Here is an 18,936-nt window from a genome sequence, read left to right on the forward strand (position 1 = left end):
CAGGAAAAGCAGGAAGGGGGTGATGAATTGAATTTCATCTAGCATGAATATCCCAATGAATGTACTTATTATCTTTAAGGCCGTTGATGTCAAAGCATAGATTCTGAATAAGACACGCGTCGATCGATTTATGAAAGGACTGTTGAGCTGCTGAAAACTGATGCGGAGAAACTAGGCCAGTATTAGCATGGAATTGAGTTTCTTCAAGCTATGACGAACAATTTGCATAGAAGGAATTGTTGAAAGAGTTCCAAGCAGAATTCGAGTCCATATTGATTTCTTCTCGCTCCAACAAAGCCCTGTTAATACAGCGGACAGGAGAATGGATAAGACGCATAGCGCCAAGTCCATCTTATGAAATGGCAAATCATCTTCGAACACCCACAAAAGAAGGGACCTAGCAATCAAAGCGAATAGAAGCACGGTGATCAGCAGTGCTTGGAAGCTAAGTTCGGAAGCCATGACAAGCGAAATGGAGATAGATGTGTCGCGGTGAGAAGAGAGCGCCGATGGCGAGATTCAGATCATTAAATAAAGCAACCGTAATTGAACGACAGAAGAGCCCGATGATATCCCAGGAGGAGGAGATAAATTGTCATACTTGTTCTGTAGCACAAATGTCTTACCATCAGCTTTTAGCCCGCATAAGGCAATGTCTGCATCGAGCTCCTGGGAACTATGTTAAAATGTGTCAGAGACTGGCATGCAGTAAAGACGATTTGTGCATGGTACCGTCCCACATGGCTCATCTGTGCGACTATGAACAAGAGGAAGCTAACATTCTTCTGTTTTCTTGCGCTAAGCCTTGTATCTAAGATCAGCTTCTGGTTTTCTACTTTTGGTAGTCAATGCTCCGGAGCACACAATCTGCATCTTCAGATACGTGAGTCCTTGAAAGCTATATTCCCAGGAGCAGGCAGCTTGCTCCGTGGAATCAATCCCTTTTGAGGACCACAGGGGTTCATAATAGTATGGCATGAGCTCTAAGTAGGACTGAAATGGGAGCAGCCCAACTATGGGAGCTCATATGTGAAAATATGTGAATACAAATCAAACATTCTTGAGATCAAAGCTGATCGCAACAAAGTCTTGCTATAAATACTGCCTTTTATGTCTTTGTGCTGGATAAAAGCCATCGAAAATACAGCAACGAGAGCTCCGTTCAGCAAGTCCGGATCATCGAGACAACAAAAAAGCAAGATAATCTTATCATTATCGAAAATATGGCTCACCTCCCATCCGTCATTTGTAAGTCACCCCCACTTATTCAAGCATAAGGAAGACTCAAGGCAGCTACTAACCTGTCCGATGATTTTAGCCGCTTCTGTTCTAGCTGGTCGATTGCCATGCGAAAATTCTCTAGATGTTACTCACTTCGATCAATGGGCTCATGCCGCCCTGTCTTTTGCTATCATGCAAGGAAAAGTGTCTACCGTTCGAAAGCTACTTTGTTGACATGATATTGATATCAATGGCCGGAGTCCGCAAGCTCTACCTCCAATTCTGACAGCGCTCGAACATCAGCAACACGAGATCTTGAGGATCCTTCTGCGAGACCCGCAACTCAATGTCAACATTCGAGACGACAGAGGATACACCGCACTTCATCTGGCTGTGATATATGACGACCCTGTTGCAATGCAAATCATCTTGGATCACAAACACATTGACGTCAACTATCTCGATTCCGCGGGAAGAAGCGCCCTTCTTCTGGCTACCATGACATACGACGGCCTGGACCCCACGAGGAATGAGATCATAGATGTTCTACTTCTAAATCGAAAGACTCTGGTGAATGAACGAGACCAGAGAGGCCGCTCGGTACTATGGCATGCAGCAAATACTGGCAACAAAAGACTGATCCTTCGACTGGCGCAGCTGTCGGATTTGGAGCCCGGGAATTCCGATGATAATAGTGTGTCTCCCCTGGGCCAAGCTAGGAAAAGAGGAAACATCGAGATATGTGCGCTTTTGCAGGGCCTTACAGCACGTGCCGGCTATCGTGGGACGCCCAGGCACGATGTGGACTATTCTAGCACTTCGAATGACATGAAATAAACATGGACCATTAAAGGCAGCGTTGACACATTCTTGGCGATCTTAAGTTTGAAACCTGATTTGAGAGAGTTTGCAGTGATTTGGGAGAGTTTGCAGAGGACTGTCATAGTATGAAGCAGACACGAGTAGATAACTATACCTTTGAAGATAAAGCGCCGACCGGGTATTGTCTAAGTGATACCCTGATGCTACGGTGAATGAAGCAAGCTCATATTTTGATGTTGTTTGATCTATATATTTGCAGCTGTGTTGTTCGATCGGACCGTGCGGTTCAGTAAAGTGAAAGCATATCTGTAGATACGCCATTCAAGTTCGGATTGGAGCTTTGGGGCTTTGGGTTGTCAATTGTGCCAAAGAAGAAAGTCTTAGCGTCCATTGCCAAAGCCTTGGCGTTTTAAGGAACCACCGCAACCACGACCGCGGCCACCAAAGCCGCCTGAACTTCGGCCATGGTGCCCGCCAGTGCCATTTGCAATGCGTCGGCTGATGGCCTTAGATGAGATGCCAGCGCCGATTTCAATCTCTGGCTCCTCGACTACCATTCCCGATTTGATTGGGCAACCTCCGGTGCCACCATACTCCGCCGTGAGTAGCCATTTGCGATCCGCATTGGTGAATCGGTCGATTAGAATAGCGCTGATGCCAGTCTCATAGTCGCTGCAGTCACGCGGGCCGAAGCCGACGCCCCATCGGGTGGGGAGTGGCCTCTCGCTCGAGCGGTAAGTTCCTCCTCCTTCACGAGCTCTCGCCGCATCCTGGCGACTAAGCATCTTAATGAGAGCACGACGCTTATCACTATCGATAATGCAGGTTTGAACGACGCCAAAAGTGCTGAAGTGCGAACGAAGATAAGCCTCAGAGAAAACGCCGCTGACAGTAAGGGTGCGACTAAGAATTTTGATGTTCCCCGGGCCGATGGAGTAGTCCCACTCGACGAGCTTCGGACATGGCGGAAAGACATTATAGCCTTTTCGACGTGGGGACTCTGACTGGCGTTCCCTGTCCGGTGGACTACCCCTACGGTATGCCTTGCCCCGATGACTTTGAAAATCGCCATGATATTCGTGGCGGAACGGCTGGCCGTGGCGGTGAGAGGGCAAAGCATTGTGATTTCGATGAAAATCCGGAGAGAGAGAAATTGGACGATACCCGTGGCCATCCACTTTCTCATATTCAAGATCGTCGCAGCTCTGCACGTCGGTTTCACCCCTTCCAAGAGCGCCCTGGCCGGATATGGCGCCAAGGCCAGGCAGCTGAGCAGGGTTTGCAGCGCCCATGACATTATTCATGTTGGACAATTGCAGAGCTGCCGCCCACTGGTCCTGCGAGAACCCCGGCTGCAATCTCGCGTTTCCATACATAGCCGGAGCGGCTGCCAAAGGATTCGTAGACTGACTCTGACTCTGGGACTGTAACGTAACAGAGCACTGGCCAAGACCGCTCGAAGCGGTCAATGGGCCAGCCACGCCACCACCAGATCTAGCACTTGTATAGGGTATAGGCGTCGTGTGAGGTAATCGAAATGAATCAACAGTTGAAGTGGATTCCAGAGCAGAGACTGATGGGGTCAGGGCAGCAGACGCGTTAGCATGAGAAACAGAACTTGCCGCTTCGGGTGAGCTATTGACAGGCTGTAGTGGAGCTGGGACTTTTGAAGAGTTAAAGCACGCGGCTGACAAGCGTTGTGGCGTGGAAATTTGCACATCTGGGAAACCACAATACAGGTGACTGGATCAGAAGACGACGAAAGTTAAAGAATGGGATTGAAATCTTACCACGCGGCAGGAGGTTGAACTTGTCGCGCAATGAAGCAAGCATGGAGGATGGAATGGAGCCGCAGCACTCCCAGATGTCAACGAGCTTCTTGATCTTTTCCTAAAGTGACCAGAGACACATGCGTGAGCAACAAAATCTCCCGAGCTAGCAAAACTCACAAAGCAATGATTGAAAGTTGCCTGGCTGAAGATTTTGATTCAAGTGTATTTGTACCTCGTGATCCTTTGGCGCGCTGGAGATGATGTCGGTCATCAACACGGGCAACAACTTAGTAATTCGATCGACACCAGCAGCGAAAGTCCCATCCGGTGCGGCGTTCCGCGGAGGTCGGCCAGCTTTGCGAGTGGTTTCAATCCAGTGCCGGACTATAGAGTCTATCACATAGAGAACGCCCAACTTATGGGTGCCAGGGGCCTTCTTGAAGTGAGTGTAGATATTTTCAATGAGAACCGGTTCATCCTGTTTTGAAAAATTAGCCTCGTATCAAAATCATCGCAACGATCTCTTCATTGTCAGCCATCTCAACACGCGGCATGTCTTGAGACTAGGAGAATGTCTCGCACCTTAACATTGGCTGTGCACAGCTTAGTGATGCTGTAGACTTTGGAGCCAGAAGCCCCAGGCGGTTTCAAAGCCAACATTGACTGAAGGTAGTTTTCCAGCTCCGCTGCAGCCGAAGTCATGGTGGGCCGGCGCGAGTAGGAGCGACCACCGTGATCTTCCAGCAGCGTCTTCAACGAGGTTTCTGGATAGCTGTACTCTACGTATAGATGGTGCTGTAGAATTCGCTTGAATCAGGATGCAGTGACAAAAAAGAAATCCCGAGGAAGACGACGGTCAGCAGTTCGGGAGGGGGGGGGGGGAGCACTGGCAATCAAACTGGATAAAAAAGGGTTCTTCAGAGAGAAGAAAATGTGAAAAGATCATAAGGGGCTTATTGCGATCAGTTCCCTTCAGCATGTAGGTGTTTTACCGTGGGTCGTGGCTAACCCTTCTCACTACAGCGCAAGTGCATTCACTGTCGAGTCAGAGAACCTGCCGAGAACCTGCCGCTTTAGCTAGATGCAACGGGAGAAAAGGAGACTGCTGTGTCCGCTGGCCGCATTGGTCCGATGACAAGCGCTAGGAGCAAGGCGGTGAGACGAATCCGCACGATGCAGCGCGTCTTTCCCAGCTGGGTCGCGTCCGTCGGGCGCAGTATGCCAATCTGACCAGCAATCAGAAAAGAACATCAGTGATTCGTTCAGAGCGATTCGGAGAAAATCCTGAACGAAGCATGAATAAATATTATACGAGATCAATGATCATCGGGTGGGGTTAATTATGGACGACTTTTTTTCTTTTGCAAGGCCGAATCTGTGTTTGGCACTGACAAGGCATTAATAGCCAGATAATCGGCCAATGCATGGCCCCGGGCAAATCTTCAACCGTGCCAAGACAAAGTACCATCGGAGGAGATATTCATGGTATTCTGTCTAGGAACTGACCTTAAAACGACTGCTCTCGCGGCGAGTGATCTGAGGTAGATCTAGTGCTGCAGCCAGGCTTGTTGCTTGCTCAGCTACAACCAGGATTGACAGTGCTGGCCCTCAGCTCGTGGCCGGTAATTTGATGCATCATTGGCTGATTTTGCTTTTATAAAAAGTGTGGTCTCTCTTGGTGGTCGTCGATGCTGCGATGGCTCACACAGTCTAGTATGCGACCGGGCTATTGCTGCCGACGAGGCTTCGGATCAGACGAGAACAAGAGGTTCATAGCCGTCGGAGTACGGCAAGTTCCTAATGCAGTGACAGTCAACCTTCGATCGGACAGGCTAATGCTGGAGGGGTGAAAACACTTTGGAACGCTACCGTATGGCTAACCAGAGGGCCTCAAAGCCTTTTTGAATTGGGCCCGCTGAATATGTTAGGCGAAGTGGCCCTTTCAACCAAGTCTTTAGAAACAAAAAAGGCGCAAACGCACTGGAAGCCAGTGGTTTGGCTCATCAGCTTGGTGCACCTGGCTTGATTTCAAGGACGATGGGGAATATAGCTCGATCATGTCGAGTGCAATATCGACATTCGCCCTACGACCGCAAAGGGACATCAGCGATATTTTCTGAATAACGGAGAGCCTCAAACAGATAGACTCTTCAGTTCCGGGCGTTGGCAATGGGCAGTGGCAACGCACTGGGGTGACTTACAGGACATTGAGCGACTCGCGATAGAAAATTTGCCTTCCTATACAGTGAGTTTCCAGCACGGAAAATTACTCTCAAAACTGCCGCAATGATAAGAACTTGCGATGTCAGCTATTGCTGTCAATTGCATTCTAGCAAGGCCAAACGGCTGCATGAAGGGTGACTTCGATCTATCACTAATTATCAGTAGGCAGCTTTTGAAGGATCTTCATAACTCACTGTGCCCGCAGCTCCGATCGGTCTAAGGCCATCCAGGATCCGTCTAATGGCTTCTCAGAGGAGTGGCGGAGGTGGGGCTGATCCTACAGTAGGCCTTTTCCATGTGAGCATGATTTAAATGACGGGGCGGCTTCACTCACTTGCTGTTTGAAGGCTTCAGCATCGAACAATGACAGGCTAGTGTGCTGCAAAAGCTTAATTTAAGTATAAGTGCATGACTTCGAGGTCAGTCCATACCGAAGTGTGGCTGGCGAAGACGAAAATCGATCGATATTCTCTGCCCCAGAGTGGTAAAAGAATGTTTGCAAATGACTGTTCTCCTATCGAGGGACCGAGCATTTATAGAATTGTAGTCAGTCGTTCTGCTTACATTGACGCAATGATCATTATAAATTATGAGGGCATAAACACAGACGAGCCTTTAATTGCAGCTAGTTCAACGTTTCAACATTGATGTAACGCAGAACTCAGAGGGAATGCATTTCCTACTCGGAAAATCCAGTATATGAAGAATGGTTCTTCACAGTTGGCACCGTTTGAACATTCCTGGAGATGTGACAGAAAAGAATCGACGACGCGTTGCAACATTAATCAATGTGAGAACGTACGTTGTCGCGACAGGTGAGGCAGCAACTGGTCATCCCATTCCATTCCTCCCGCCGATTATGAGCGCTTTCTTTCACTCAAAGTACGCCTTATCAATTATATACAGGTACCAAGCCGCGCACCTAGCTTCTTGACAACTCAAGCGAGGAGTTTTCTTTCTTCATTTGAGGGAGACATGGTTTTTGTCTGAGTGACTAAGTATGAATTCTTTCTGTTTACAGTACATCCCGGTGAGGCCGATTACGAGCTCAAGTGACTGTTATCCAAGGCCTCGAGTCTCATCCCCTTATTTAATGCAACCTGTAGCCAGATACGACTCCCCTATGAGGACGTTCGACTACACTTTGCGCAGATATCGAATGATCCCGTCTTGGTGGGTATGGGACCCGAGATGGATGACGCAGCTGCAGTGGGAATAGAGCTGTGCCGCCGCACCAGCAGAACACCCTGTCAAGTTCGTCACCGAGGGAAGACTGGTAGAGCCATGGCCAGCAGCATCAAATTAAGCCTGCAGTATTCAACATTTTATCATTTAACGGTCATTCTCTTGGTTCTCCCCTCAATTATGGACAGTTATCGCAGCTGACAAGTGGTGATGCAAGTCTCAACTCTATAAATAAACCAAGCCTCCCCTCGCCGAAAGACCTGCTATCGTGACATCCTCAAATCAGACCTGGACTGAAAAAGCTCTGCCCCTCTTCTCTTCGCCGATCCTTTCTGCGAACACGACTGAGAGTACGATATCGTACATAGCCGCCAATTTAGACAACAACATCAATATTGGAATGGTATTGGAATATCTCGAACTAGCTCTTAGCCTCTATTCAAATATTTTCTGTCTGGAATTCAATAAAGCTGGAATCGTCTTTGCGGTTAGATTCACAACAACGCCCACAGCTCATCTTGGCTTGATTGTGAAGACTGCCCCTGATTAAAATGTGCACTGATGCTCAGCCATCTTACCATATGCTAACGAGAAGATGCCCCTGAATAGGAATTCCAGCTTACTATCCACCAAAAATTAGGCAAAGCGCCTATATCTTTGTGTAGTTCTTCCTGGGTTTGACTCTCATGACCCAATTTTTGAAAGAGCACAAAGGAAGCAGACGACTTGCCTTCATCGAAGACCTTATTGGTAAGTTATCTAGTAGCAAGGATACACGTGATGCTCATCTGATTTCGTTGTTAGATTTCTCAGAAGAGCTTCTTATTACCCTCTGGTCTCCTCTAGCAAAGAACAGCCTGGAAGCTTCAACGGAGCTCCGAGTTTATCCGAAAAAATATCCTTCGGAGATCTCATACAACACATCATACACTCATCGCGACGTTCTACTATCCTGCTCTCTTGCGGCTCACGATTGAGCAAAAGTTTTCCACTAAGCCGTTTCAAGTGCCGCAGGCGCTTCAACCTCTACAGTACCAGGGGCGAATTTTCATTAAAGCTCTTATGCTGGGCTGGAAGTTTACCAAGGATTATGGGCACTCGACGCAACGCCGGACATCCTTCTCGGGCCAAAAAGAAAAGGAGCTCAATAGAAACGAGTCATTGTTTCTTTCAGTAATAAATTGGCACCTATTTATATCGCACGGAGTATCCTCTTACTGCAAGTCGAAGGTACTATATCACGTTCGAAACCCAGTTGTTGCTCTGGCCGACCATATATTTGTTCTGTAATTTGATCATGACGAGGTTCCTCTCATACTATAATATACCGGAACATTTACCCCGGGCGCAATCATCATAGGCGAGTTGAATGCCCAACAATATGTCAAAAAATAACATTTCACCAATTAATTCGCTCTCTGCTTATGCCCTTTGATGGCAAAGGGCCAGTACATGTATTTGCGGGTCCGTCATGGTTTTGACGAAATGTTGCCGGATTGGACAGGAAAGCGCTTTTCCCCACGCACGCTTTCTGGTGTTGTTGCGTATTGGCAACATGACTTGGTCTCGTTCCCTCTTGCCCAACCTGTCATGAGTGAGCGTCGGAGGTAGAAGAAATTACGAAATGTGAGATCAGCTCACCGCCAGGTGGGGTCCGCGCAGTATTGTAATACGCGGCACTGCTATCATGTAACCTTTTCTTCCCACCAGTCATCGCGCCACCCTGTGGGGATCACCGGGCCGACTGTGGGGCTATAGCATTGCCGATTAATCCGAGATTATGATTTGGTTACATAGCATCAATGATCCTGTAAAATGAAGTAAAGTCCATGGTCATATCATACTCACAAGTGAGCACCTTTTGAAGTAACTTTCCTTGTTCCGGTTTAATACATGCAGAAAAACAGAAGATATATTAAAATTCATTCTAAACTTGCCGAGGAACTCTTCTTTGATGTTCATTACCATTCTAACCGAGAACCCGAGGTTTTGCCGTGATTCGGACGCACTGGCTCCACGCCGCGGTCCACTTGATTGTACCATTTGTGCTGAACTTTCACTGCGAATCCTAAGTTCTCTTGGTGGAACAACTGCCTGTTTGCCTTCATTTCCTTCATCCCTTTTTTCGACTCCTACCACAGATATATCTGAGTCACAGCATTTGGCCATATCTCGAATATATATCCTTTTGACGCGATTTACATTTATCAAAACTTGGGGTAATCATCTAAGTGAGGCGAGCAAGCCCTGAAGCATTCACCCTATCAACGTAGAGTCATGATGTCAAGTCCCACGAAGGAGGAAAAATCATATCATTCCCAAGAATTGAAACAAGATCGATCGCTGCTGGAAGGTCTGCCTCCCTCGGGGGGTGGTACCGACGTGACAAATCCTCTGTTGAATCACCCAATGACCTAAAATTTGACACGACATCGAGAGACGAAGCTTGCCCATCGCCGATGCGTACGCGCTCCATACACCGAGAACAGAATACTCGCCTGCAGGATGACTCGATGCTTCTCGAGGCGAAACGCGTGGTATCTCGCTCCACCCAAGGCGGAGATGGCGAGTACGGTGAGCGATATTCGATGAATCGAGCCCGATCGCATCATGGTGAACCTGCCGATGCGTTCGACGAGGCCATCAATCCTCTTCACGAAAAGACTGTTATATATCAACCTCCCGAGAGCCCGAGCACCAAGCTTGCCGCTTTAGTGAAGAATATCCACCAATCTAGCTTCGTTGTTCGCTATCTGACCTACATCGTGCCTATGGCCTTGATTCTCTTGATCCCCCTGCTTGTCGGTGGACTCGAATATCCCAATTCCAGCGTCGGTGGTGTTGAATTGATGTGGGAAAATGTCTGCCACCCGCTGCGGGTATTTTCGCTAGTATATTTAGCAACAATTCAAAGAAATGGCGCGATATGGCGAAACAATTGGAAGTTCATTTCGCCCTTTTCCTCTGGTGGCTCGCCGTGGAGATCTCGTTTCTACCCACCATGAAAAATCATCATGTGGACGGTGAAAAAACCACACGGAGTTGGGAGAATACACTTAACAAGATCATTATTGTCGTTTTGGTGTGGAAAATTCTCAACTTGATCGAGAAGTTCGTCATTCAAGCAATCGCTATCAGCTTCCACCAGCGCACCTACGCCGACCGAATCGAGACCAATAAGTTTCAGATCGGGAGCTTGGCCAAGCTTCTTCGCTTATCGCAAACCCGGTTCGGGGATGAGGATGAGGCATTTAAGAATAATTCGAACACACAGACCTTTGATTACATCAAAAGCCCCTTAAAGTATGCCACTCAGGCCGGGGTCGCTGCTCAGCGCGCTGTAACAAAAGCTGGCAACAAATTCAGTGATATAGCAGGCGGTGTGGTTGCCGATTTCACCGGCAGGCAGCCAAAGAGTAGCAGTGACCCCTACCAAATTATCCTCATGCTTCTCCGCTCTACCTCTGGGTGTCAAGGTTTAGCTCGTCGTCTTTATCGCACCTTCGTGCGCGATGGCTTCGATAAGGTCTTCTCGAGTGATCTTAAGGAGGCTTTTGACAATCATGAGGAGGCCGAGGCCGCTTTCTCTATGTTCGATCGGGACCTGAACGGAGATATCTCTATGGAGGAGCTGGAAGCTGCTTGTGTGGATATTGGCCGAGAGCGCAAGTCCATCACTGCGTCACTGAAAGGCCTCGATTCGGTCATTTCTAAGCTGGATCAAGTCGTCATGTTCTTCGTGTTTGTCATTGTGCTTCTTGTATTCCTCTCATTGATCTCAACTTCTGCTGCTGGTGTGCTCACCTCTGCTGGCTCCACTATTTTGGGTCTGTCTTGGTTGTTTTCCACCACTGCCACCGAGTTCCTGCAGTCAATTATTTTCGTCTTCGTGAAGCACCCATTCGATGTTGGCGACCGCGTGACCATTTACGGTAACTCTGGGGATGTTGGTTTAGGCGATGACTACTTCGTCAAAGAAATCACTCTCCTATACACCAGGTTCAAATAATGCAAGGCCATGTGCTCCAGGCGCCAAACAGTTACTTAAATGCGCTTTATATCCTGAATCAGCGACGTTCAGGTGCGCTAGCGGAGGCCGTTCCCATAGTCATCAAATACGGCACGAGTATCGAGCAAATTGAAGAACTTCGCCGGTGGTTACTTGAATTTGTCCGAAGTGAGAAGCGCGACTTCCAGAGTGATATCGCAACCGAGCTCCGTGAGATGACGGAAAACTTTTCGGTCACCCTAAATATCGTCTTCTTCTACAAGTCGAACTGGCAGAATGAGGGCCTCCGCTTGCTGCGCCGTAAAAAAATTATCTGCATGCTCATGACTACACTCCAAGAGATCGGCATCGAGGGCCCTCGGATGAACCTCCAGGGCTACAAACTCGACACGCCATTCCACGTTCACTATTCTGACTGGCCGACGAGGGAACTAACCAAACTCCAGACGACTCAAGAAAGCGCGAAAATTCCGATCGGCGAATCATCAGAGAGCGCTGTTATCAGTACCGGTAGCGGTGCCCGCTCGGATTCCATCCTACGCCAGGGCATGGACACTGCCGCTGCTCGATCTCGCGGCCAACCGCATTCACGAAAACATGTCGATTTTTCTCTGGGCATGTCGGATTTCATTTCTAATGATATCATGGGCGACGTCTTCGACGACCGCATCAACCACATTGATGATGTTGTTCGTACCGCCAACCGCGAAAGTACCCAGCGCTGTACGCGAGACGTTGCTGAGGCCGAAGAAGAGTCTTGTGGTCGTGATCCCTCCCGAAGGAGTTGTTCCCTGGAAAGCAGCAGTCTCTCGCAAGATAGACGACCCTCAATAGAAATAGACGCCCTCAGCACATGTAGTGGTACCCTCTCTACTCAAAATAGTATCTTCCGGCCTCGCAACAGTGCCAGCCACCGTTGGGGGGGACCTGGAATCTGGTCGCAGTGTGTCACCTATTCCAAATACCGGTGAAGACTAGTATAAGGTTAATTGCTCTTTTGCATTCCAGACCTGGCAGATGAAATTCGAGATCGGTTTAGGCATAGTCGACATATTCAAAGAGAGCTTGTGATCGTATATAATTGCGCTCTCAGCATCTTTAGACGGCCGGATTTTACCTAAAAAAAGCAAGATTTGTGGAAAATTGCTATTGAGACCACTAACTAGTATTCCAAATATATTTCACAGTGGAGGAAAAATACATACTTTTCATTTCACCTTCCAATTCTTCCAGCTCGATTGCCATTTGGCACATGATGCGTTAGAACAGATGCACGGTTCCCTTTGTCAGACGTTGTAGGACTCAGGTCTCACCAAAATACGTGGGCAGACAGCCCACGTATTTTGGTGAGACCTATAACCCTTTCGATACGAACGTTTCATACATCCTGTACTTCTCATCTACTGGGAAACCCAAAATTGGGATCTGAAGCTTTTTAATGAAAGCGCCTTTGATTGATTATAAGTTAATTTAGCCTCAAGAAGCAGCTATATCCTTATTCGATGGCGATACGTCTCCCTGTCTGAAACATCGTCGGACACGAACGGTAATGATTCCACGGCTGCTGTTAGACTGGATTGGGTGCGCACACCTCCGTCCGACCTTGTCCAGATGTTTTCTCCCAACATCTATAATTAAAGCTGTCCGATAATATTCCGAGAGATAGATTGGCCACATACACTAGATACAGTTTGGGGAGGGAAGCGGGAAGGGCTATTGGCTAACCGGGAGCTAGAATAGTTACCGTGTTCAACGCATAGGCTTCATCCGACAGATCCGAGCGCCCCTCGCTCTCGACATGACTTAATTGCCCATCCTAGTTGTAGAGGTCTCCGTGATCACGCTTGATAGCATCAGCACCTTTCTCAGCCACCATGTAGACCGAATTCTGGATGCGGCAGTCGGGAATAACAGGGATGACAGAGGCGTCAATAACACGGAGCTTGTTAATTCCGTGCACCTTCAGATGAGCATCGACCACACCCTGTTTGATATCCTTGGACAGGCGAGCGGTACCGCAAGGATGGAAAGAGGTTTGAGAACGATCCAACACGGTTCGCTTCATTGCCTCATCGTCGTGCAGCGGCATTTCCCACGGGTATTCGTCCTCAACAATGTCCTTGAACCCACACCAACTCTCGCGGTCATCTACTCCTGGTTCGCTGTAGACCAATCTCCGACCTTAGTATCCCGATCAGGTTATCACTTTATGTGCTGTATAAATGCCCATCACGAGGGTCTTCTCGCCCCCGATGAGAAAAGGAATACCAAAAATAACGGCCCTCAATCCATGGACAACATCGCGGAAGACGCCCGCAAAGTGCTAAGTCACATCGAAAACAGTGGCACAGAGGACCGACATGTCACCGGATATATCCTATTGCCTGCTTTGAGTAGATGGCCGGGCTCTCGATGGCGCACTTCAGGAGGCTACCATGGTGGCCCACTCTCCCCGGGACTTGATTGCTGTATCTCCCCTGCCACTACTTTCCGTCCATTTTAAGGGTGCTTAACGTGCTTGTGGGGCTCAACAAAATTTCACATAGACTTCTGCCAGGACTCGGCGGTTTGTTTGCTCTAAATCCAGAAAGGCCATTTCATAGTATCGACGAGGGAACTTTGTGTCTTTTATAGATAATATTGCTTCATGAAGCTCCAGTCTTTGCTTCTTCGTAAAAGGGGTTTTCATGTGAAACAGTTCATCTTTCAAGGTGGCCGAGCTAGCATCCATATCCTGGCCGTGAAGTATGTTATTCATGGCATTCATTTGAGGTGGGCGCAATATATCCCTCGGCCTGTATGTCCTTTGGTAACCGGGAATTGTCAGAACCATAACTCACGAGGCGACCAGGAAATAGCTGGGTGGAGGGGAATTTCAGGGAAGGCTTTTGCTGTTCAACTTCAGTGGAATTTGCCACCGCCTTCTGGAGTTCCGCAGTAATTTGGGGGCTAGTCTCGCTATGGTGGATGATCAAAGGAACACTGTATGGTGAACTTTCCCGTACTGATCAATATAGACGAGGACAAAATACCGAGTAGGCGTGTACATGTAGAGGTATAATATAACTTACATGCTTTAGCCATCATGAGTTCAACAGAAACAAGTTCAAAGTTCACAGGTACATAACATGGAAAAGTAATATGATCCAACGATGTGTCCACTTCCTAAGGCTGGAGTATTATCGCTACGAAGTCACATTTGGGCTTTGTTTCTGCTTTCGAGTTTCGGGTGGTATGACTAATGACCATCGTTGGTGATGATCATTACTTGATGAAGCAGGAGCAATCGCCCAATAAGAAAGCTTTACTACCGTTATCTACCCAAGCAGCCAGTCAGAAGATTTGGGCGGCTTACTGGACGCAAGACACAAATTTTACATACAGTACTTGTAATTGGTAAATAACCCAATAAATTACAACTGGGTTTGAATAGTGGAACTTCATAGTAGCCAGCTCAAAGCGTGGAGGCTGATTTCGATTTAAAATTAAACATCAAGCTGAACAAACGCCGGATTTGATGAACATTGGACCGCGAATTGTATAGGTCGGCACATAATGAAAAGAAGCCGGCAGAGTACGACAGGTAATTTGAATTTGGCATTCGCGTCTCCTGACCCTGCACTCCGTCAATCACGTATTCGATAAGAAAATTCACTGACCTCTGTAGAAAGTCCTCAAGGCACCCTTGTGAGACGGCGCCGTCGATGGCTACGTGTAGCCCGAGCAGGGGTGCTATACCTCAAATCCCATTTCGAATAGTTCGCTAATGACTTGTTTCTGAATTTTCGCTTTCTAATAATGACAGATTTGGCGGTGCAACTCTTGATTGGTTGTATAGTCTCACCGTTTTTGGAAAATACTCTTTGGTTTCTATGGAAAGTGGCCAAATTGAGCCAAAATGGAGGGTGCAGGGGTCTACGATGATCATAAACGAACTGTGGTCCCACCACGTTAAGACATTTCCATTATTTCTGTTCTGTCCGCTTTATTTTATCCATTGTGACAACGCTGAACTGCCGCCAAGAGATTGTTGAAAACCTATCCTCAGATCAAATGCTCAAACGTGAGTGAATATATCTTTATGTATCTGTCCATGTTTCGTCAGGCCTTAATGTTTGAGTTAGATACTGAACGAAAACCACATTTCATCGGCGGAAAGCATTCCCCGTCTCGTGTAATCCCGCTCGGCGACGGGCGAGAGTGTGTCGAGATGAGTGATGAACCAACAAAACGACCTTCATCAAGGACAAGAGACGGGCTGGCAGAATACAAGGAGAATTTGAGAATGCTGGAGAAAATTCACAAACTGGAACTCCAAAGATTAAACACCCTCTAGGTTTGATCAAAATTTGCAAAGAAGGACAAAATTGGAAGATCGCATTTAGTCCAAATATGCTCGGTTTTATTTGAGGAATTATTCTCAACCTGTGGACATTTTAGTCACTTGTACATGTAAATATATTTTCGATATTCTGAGGATGTAGGCCCTCAAAAGCGTCTTCTAAAAGGAGTCCGAGGTTGAAAGCACCCCTCTGAACTGATGGGTTTCGTCAAATCCTATTTTACCTGTTTAGCCTTTTCACGCGAAACACGATTACTACCTACAACAAGCCTCTTATTTCTCATCTCGTTCGTGTTGTGAAGGATTATGATGGCCACCATACATTAGGGGTGTGTTGACTTCAGTCTAATCATGTTGACTCAATGTTGGGCAGGAAACTTTGCTCAAAATCAACGCCGTAGGCGCGACCGCGACTCCCCGCTTTCTCTCTCCCTCTCTCCCTCTCTCCCTCTCTTCAGACATTTTCCCATTGATACATATGGAGACTGATTTATGAGTAGGGTTTTGGGGTTTTGTCAGAAATGTGGAAGCTGAATAGGATGAGAACGATTTTCATTTGCGGAGCCTGCTGAGTTGTTGTCAAACGCAGAGAAGGGCTAGTTGGTTTTCCAACCACAGTTTGGCCCATCATCAATCCATTATTCCATTGCTGTCGTTTTTCTGAATGCATCACTTTGAAGCGACGTACTCTAATCTCAGTGAATTCAATTATATCTTTTCCGGACTCCAATAGCACAGAAGGCACTCTTCAATTCCCCAACGGGCTTTAGGACTGATATCCAAGAGAGGTCCAGCCACCATAGTAACAAAAAGAATTAGGTTCTTATATTCCTCTCTATGTGAGAAGCTCTCCCAAATAGTCGATAGAGCGTCATTCAAAGAACCGGCCCAGATGTGTGGCGACTCTCGAAGAAAGTTATCCAGAGAGGACAATATATTGCTTTCTTTCTGGCCCAGACTTTCATAAAAGCTTTTTTCACTTTCTTGCACGGAAGCCCATATGAAAAGTAATAACCTCAGACACTGGGAGACTGATTGATCACTTTGAGCATTCCCATTTGTGTTTTGTTCTGTTTTTCGTCGATTTTGTAACGTGTTGATCGCTTCTTTCAATGAGGCAGCCTGTTGCAAGTGATTGAAGTCCTGGAACCGCTTTGATGATTTGTAGGGCAAGTAGCATAGACCTAAGATCTCAAATATAAAGCTCTCATATTCCTGGAGCAAACGAACCACCAATGGTGGCTGCTCTGTTTCTTCTATCTCGACGATATTGAGCCTGGGAATTAAGTCAAATACAGATATCGAATTAGTTGAAATGATAAGGAAGACTTACAAGGCAACAGCAATTTGAAGCCTCCAATTTGTATGGATATCTTGATATCCTCCCCTGGTATGTGCAATTTGCCGAAGTCCATGTTTGTGCATATAGAATCTGTCTCGTGTGCCCCAGAATCTCTGGGTATCCCATGAATATTAGTCCTCGAAATTTCGTTTCGCTGAATTTTGATCAAAACCGATCAAACTTTTCTTACCGACGGGGAGATACTGCATGTATAGCAAGATTCAACGTACCTCAAAGGTGAGAAGCCGCACGACGCCAGCGAAGACCTCATCTTTAATTGCATTTGTCGAAGTGCTAAGCCATAGATTGATAGTACCTATGGCTTCGGTTTTGAATTTCAAGGCTTCTGATTTGTCCGCATGTTCTCGCCGGCCATTGAGGTCAGCAGCTGCATGGGCCAATATCCCGTTGAATGACGCGGCATTTGATAGGTCGAGTGGTATCCAAATATCTTTGAACGGGGAAAAGGTCTGCGATTTGAGCCCTGAATGTATGAGCTCGGCGTGCATACCGAGCCCTAGGACAGCAGGTGAGCTTGTCAGTATTCGGGACACTCTGGTGTGGTACAATTTGCTCCATCTGGGCTTACAATGATAGAAATACCGGTGATGATGTACTGAAGTTTGAAACGAGCCGAATTCAGCTTCCTGGTACAAGCTTGAAGATAATGCAAAGTTTATCCCGGAGAATATCTGCTGGGGGATACCAGGTGCTCTTGTCTCCTTGATTGAGATAGAAGAGTCATGAAGATACGAGTAAGAGTCTTCTGTTGGTTGAAATTGAGACTGAGGGGGACTATCGCGCTCGTCTTTTGCTCCCACTTTGCGGGATAACAATGGTCGCAAAGCTGGTTTGGTATGTCCGGCGTCTTCTTGGCGTCGCTGTTCGCTCTTCTTATGCCTCCAGTAGGATTTCATTGCATGGCTTCGGTAAGTGGTATTCCCCATACCACTAACAAATGCGAATTCAGGCGGACCAGGCTCTGGTAATGTTTCGAAATAGTTGCGTGCTTTCTGACTATCGTTGTCTGGGGATTCGCTTCGATTTGTTTCATTTACAATTCGGGAGGCCATCGTTGCTCAGTGCAGAAAGTTTTTGTTAGCGATCAGATTGAAAAGGATCTATTGTGCAGATATTCTTTCCTCTGAAACCGTATAGGTTTAAACCCTCCCAAAGCCCTTTTTGCCATTCTTAATGTAGACTGAAAACCTTAGCGACATAGCCCGGGTGTGTATATGTATTACTGATGACCTGTCTCGTATGTCCATGAAGCTGTCTCGCAAGAGCTTTCGATTCATAAAGCTTACACTGGGCAAAACCGCCTAGCTCTGCGTTCATTTCTTCTATGTAAGTACCCCGTAACCTTTTTGAAGGCAGTTCTCTTCTCAGTATCACAACGCTGCTGAACATGGCAAACTGGTTTTACTCTTCATAAAGTATATCCAGGCAAATGAACAAAATTACTAGCAGTTCCAAAAGAGGAAGTACTACCTAAAAGAGATTTATTGAAATGTAAAAATTCAATTGGTCAATAGTGTTTCCCTATTCGCTAGTGGAGATCGGCAATGCCATGAAATTTCGAGTGCCCCACGTCTCAGGGTGAAACCCAGTGCATTGATCTCGACAACATTGGAAATCACATCATAGCTTTGTTCATAATTTAGGCGAAGATGAGATTTCCCCAAGCCTTTTCAAAGATTTCCGGGTACTAGAATCTATATTACTCTACGAATTCGAGCAAGTTGCCGTTGAAAATGATTGCGAGGAGATATCCCAGTCAGGTCCGGCTATAAATTTCAGGCTCAGGTGCCTTTCTCTCCTCCCTTGCTTTGTGGACGGCTTCTCCGGGGAGGAAAGTGAGTTGATGCCTGAATAGAGGTAGTTTATAACATGATGCCCGCTCAGTAGATGAGCTGGGAGTGAAATCCCTGTATGTTTTCTGCTAGCCCCTATTACCGATCATCGCAGTTTTAGAGCTAATTGCTGCCTGTCTTTCAGGAGGCCTTGAAATTTGTCGTTT

General features: G+C 47.0%; 4 protein-coding genes across 4 annotated transcripts; 1 reads left to right on the plus strand and 3 right to left on the minus strand.

Moving 5' to 3' along the window:
• Window positions 1-2,423: 2,423 nt before the first annotated feature.
• On the minus strand, window positions 2,424-4,517 carry N7481_001356 (CTD-interacting domain-containing protein; the record flags this gene model as incomplete). Its single annotated transcript, XM_057260575.1, has 4 exons — window positions 2,424-3,763; window positions 3,834-3,933; window positions 4,048-4,293; window positions 4,398-4,517. 4 exons carry the CDS (start codon window positions 4,515-4,517, stop codon window positions 2,424-2,426), a joined length of 1,806 nt encoding a protein of 601 aa, XP_057128407.1.
• A 5,165-nt stretch (window positions 4,518-9,682) lies between these two features.
• On the plus strand, window positions 9,683-12,203 carry N7481_001357 (uncharacterized protein; the record flags this gene model as incomplete). The annotated part of the gene is made up of 3 exons (XM_057260576.1): window positions 9,683-10,084; window positions 10,138-11,169; window positions 11,223-12,203. 3 exons carry the CDS (start codon window positions 9,683-9,685, stop codon window positions 12,201-12,203), a joined length of 2,415 nt encoding a protein of 804 aa, XP_057128408.1.
• Window positions 12,204-13,982: 1,779 nt separating this feature from the next.
• On the minus strand, window positions 13,983-14,316 carry N7481_001358 (uncharacterized protein; the record flags this gene model as incomplete). Its single annotated transcript, XM_057260577.1, has 3 exons — window positions 13,983-14,027; window positions 14,073-14,236; window positions 14,304-14,316. 3 exons carry the CDS (start codon window positions 14,314-14,316, stop codon window positions 13,983-13,985), a joined length of 222 nt encoding a protein of 73 aa, XP_057128409.1.
• Window positions 14,317-17,137: 2,821 nt separating this feature from the next.
• On the minus strand, window positions 17,138-17,989 carry N7481_001359 (uncharacterized protein; the record flags this gene model as incomplete). Its single annotated transcript, XM_057260578.1, has 1 exon — window positions 17,138-17,989. One exon carries the CDS (start codon window positions 17,987-17,989, stop codon window positions 17,138-17,140), a length of 852 nt encoding a protein of 283 aa, XP_057128410.1.
• Between the last annotated feature and the right edge of the window lie 947 nt (window positions 17,990-18,936).

Source organism: Penicillium waksmanii (genome assembly GCF_028829765.1).
Source record: "Penicillium waksmanii strain IBT 27052 chromosome Unknown utg000001l:1.0-4852451.0:1.0-4856178.0, whole genome shotgun sequence".
Taxonomy (NCBI): domain Eukaryota; kingdom Fungi; phylum Ascomycota; class Eurotiomycetes; order Eurotiales; family Aspergillaceae; genus Penicillium; species Penicillium waksmanii.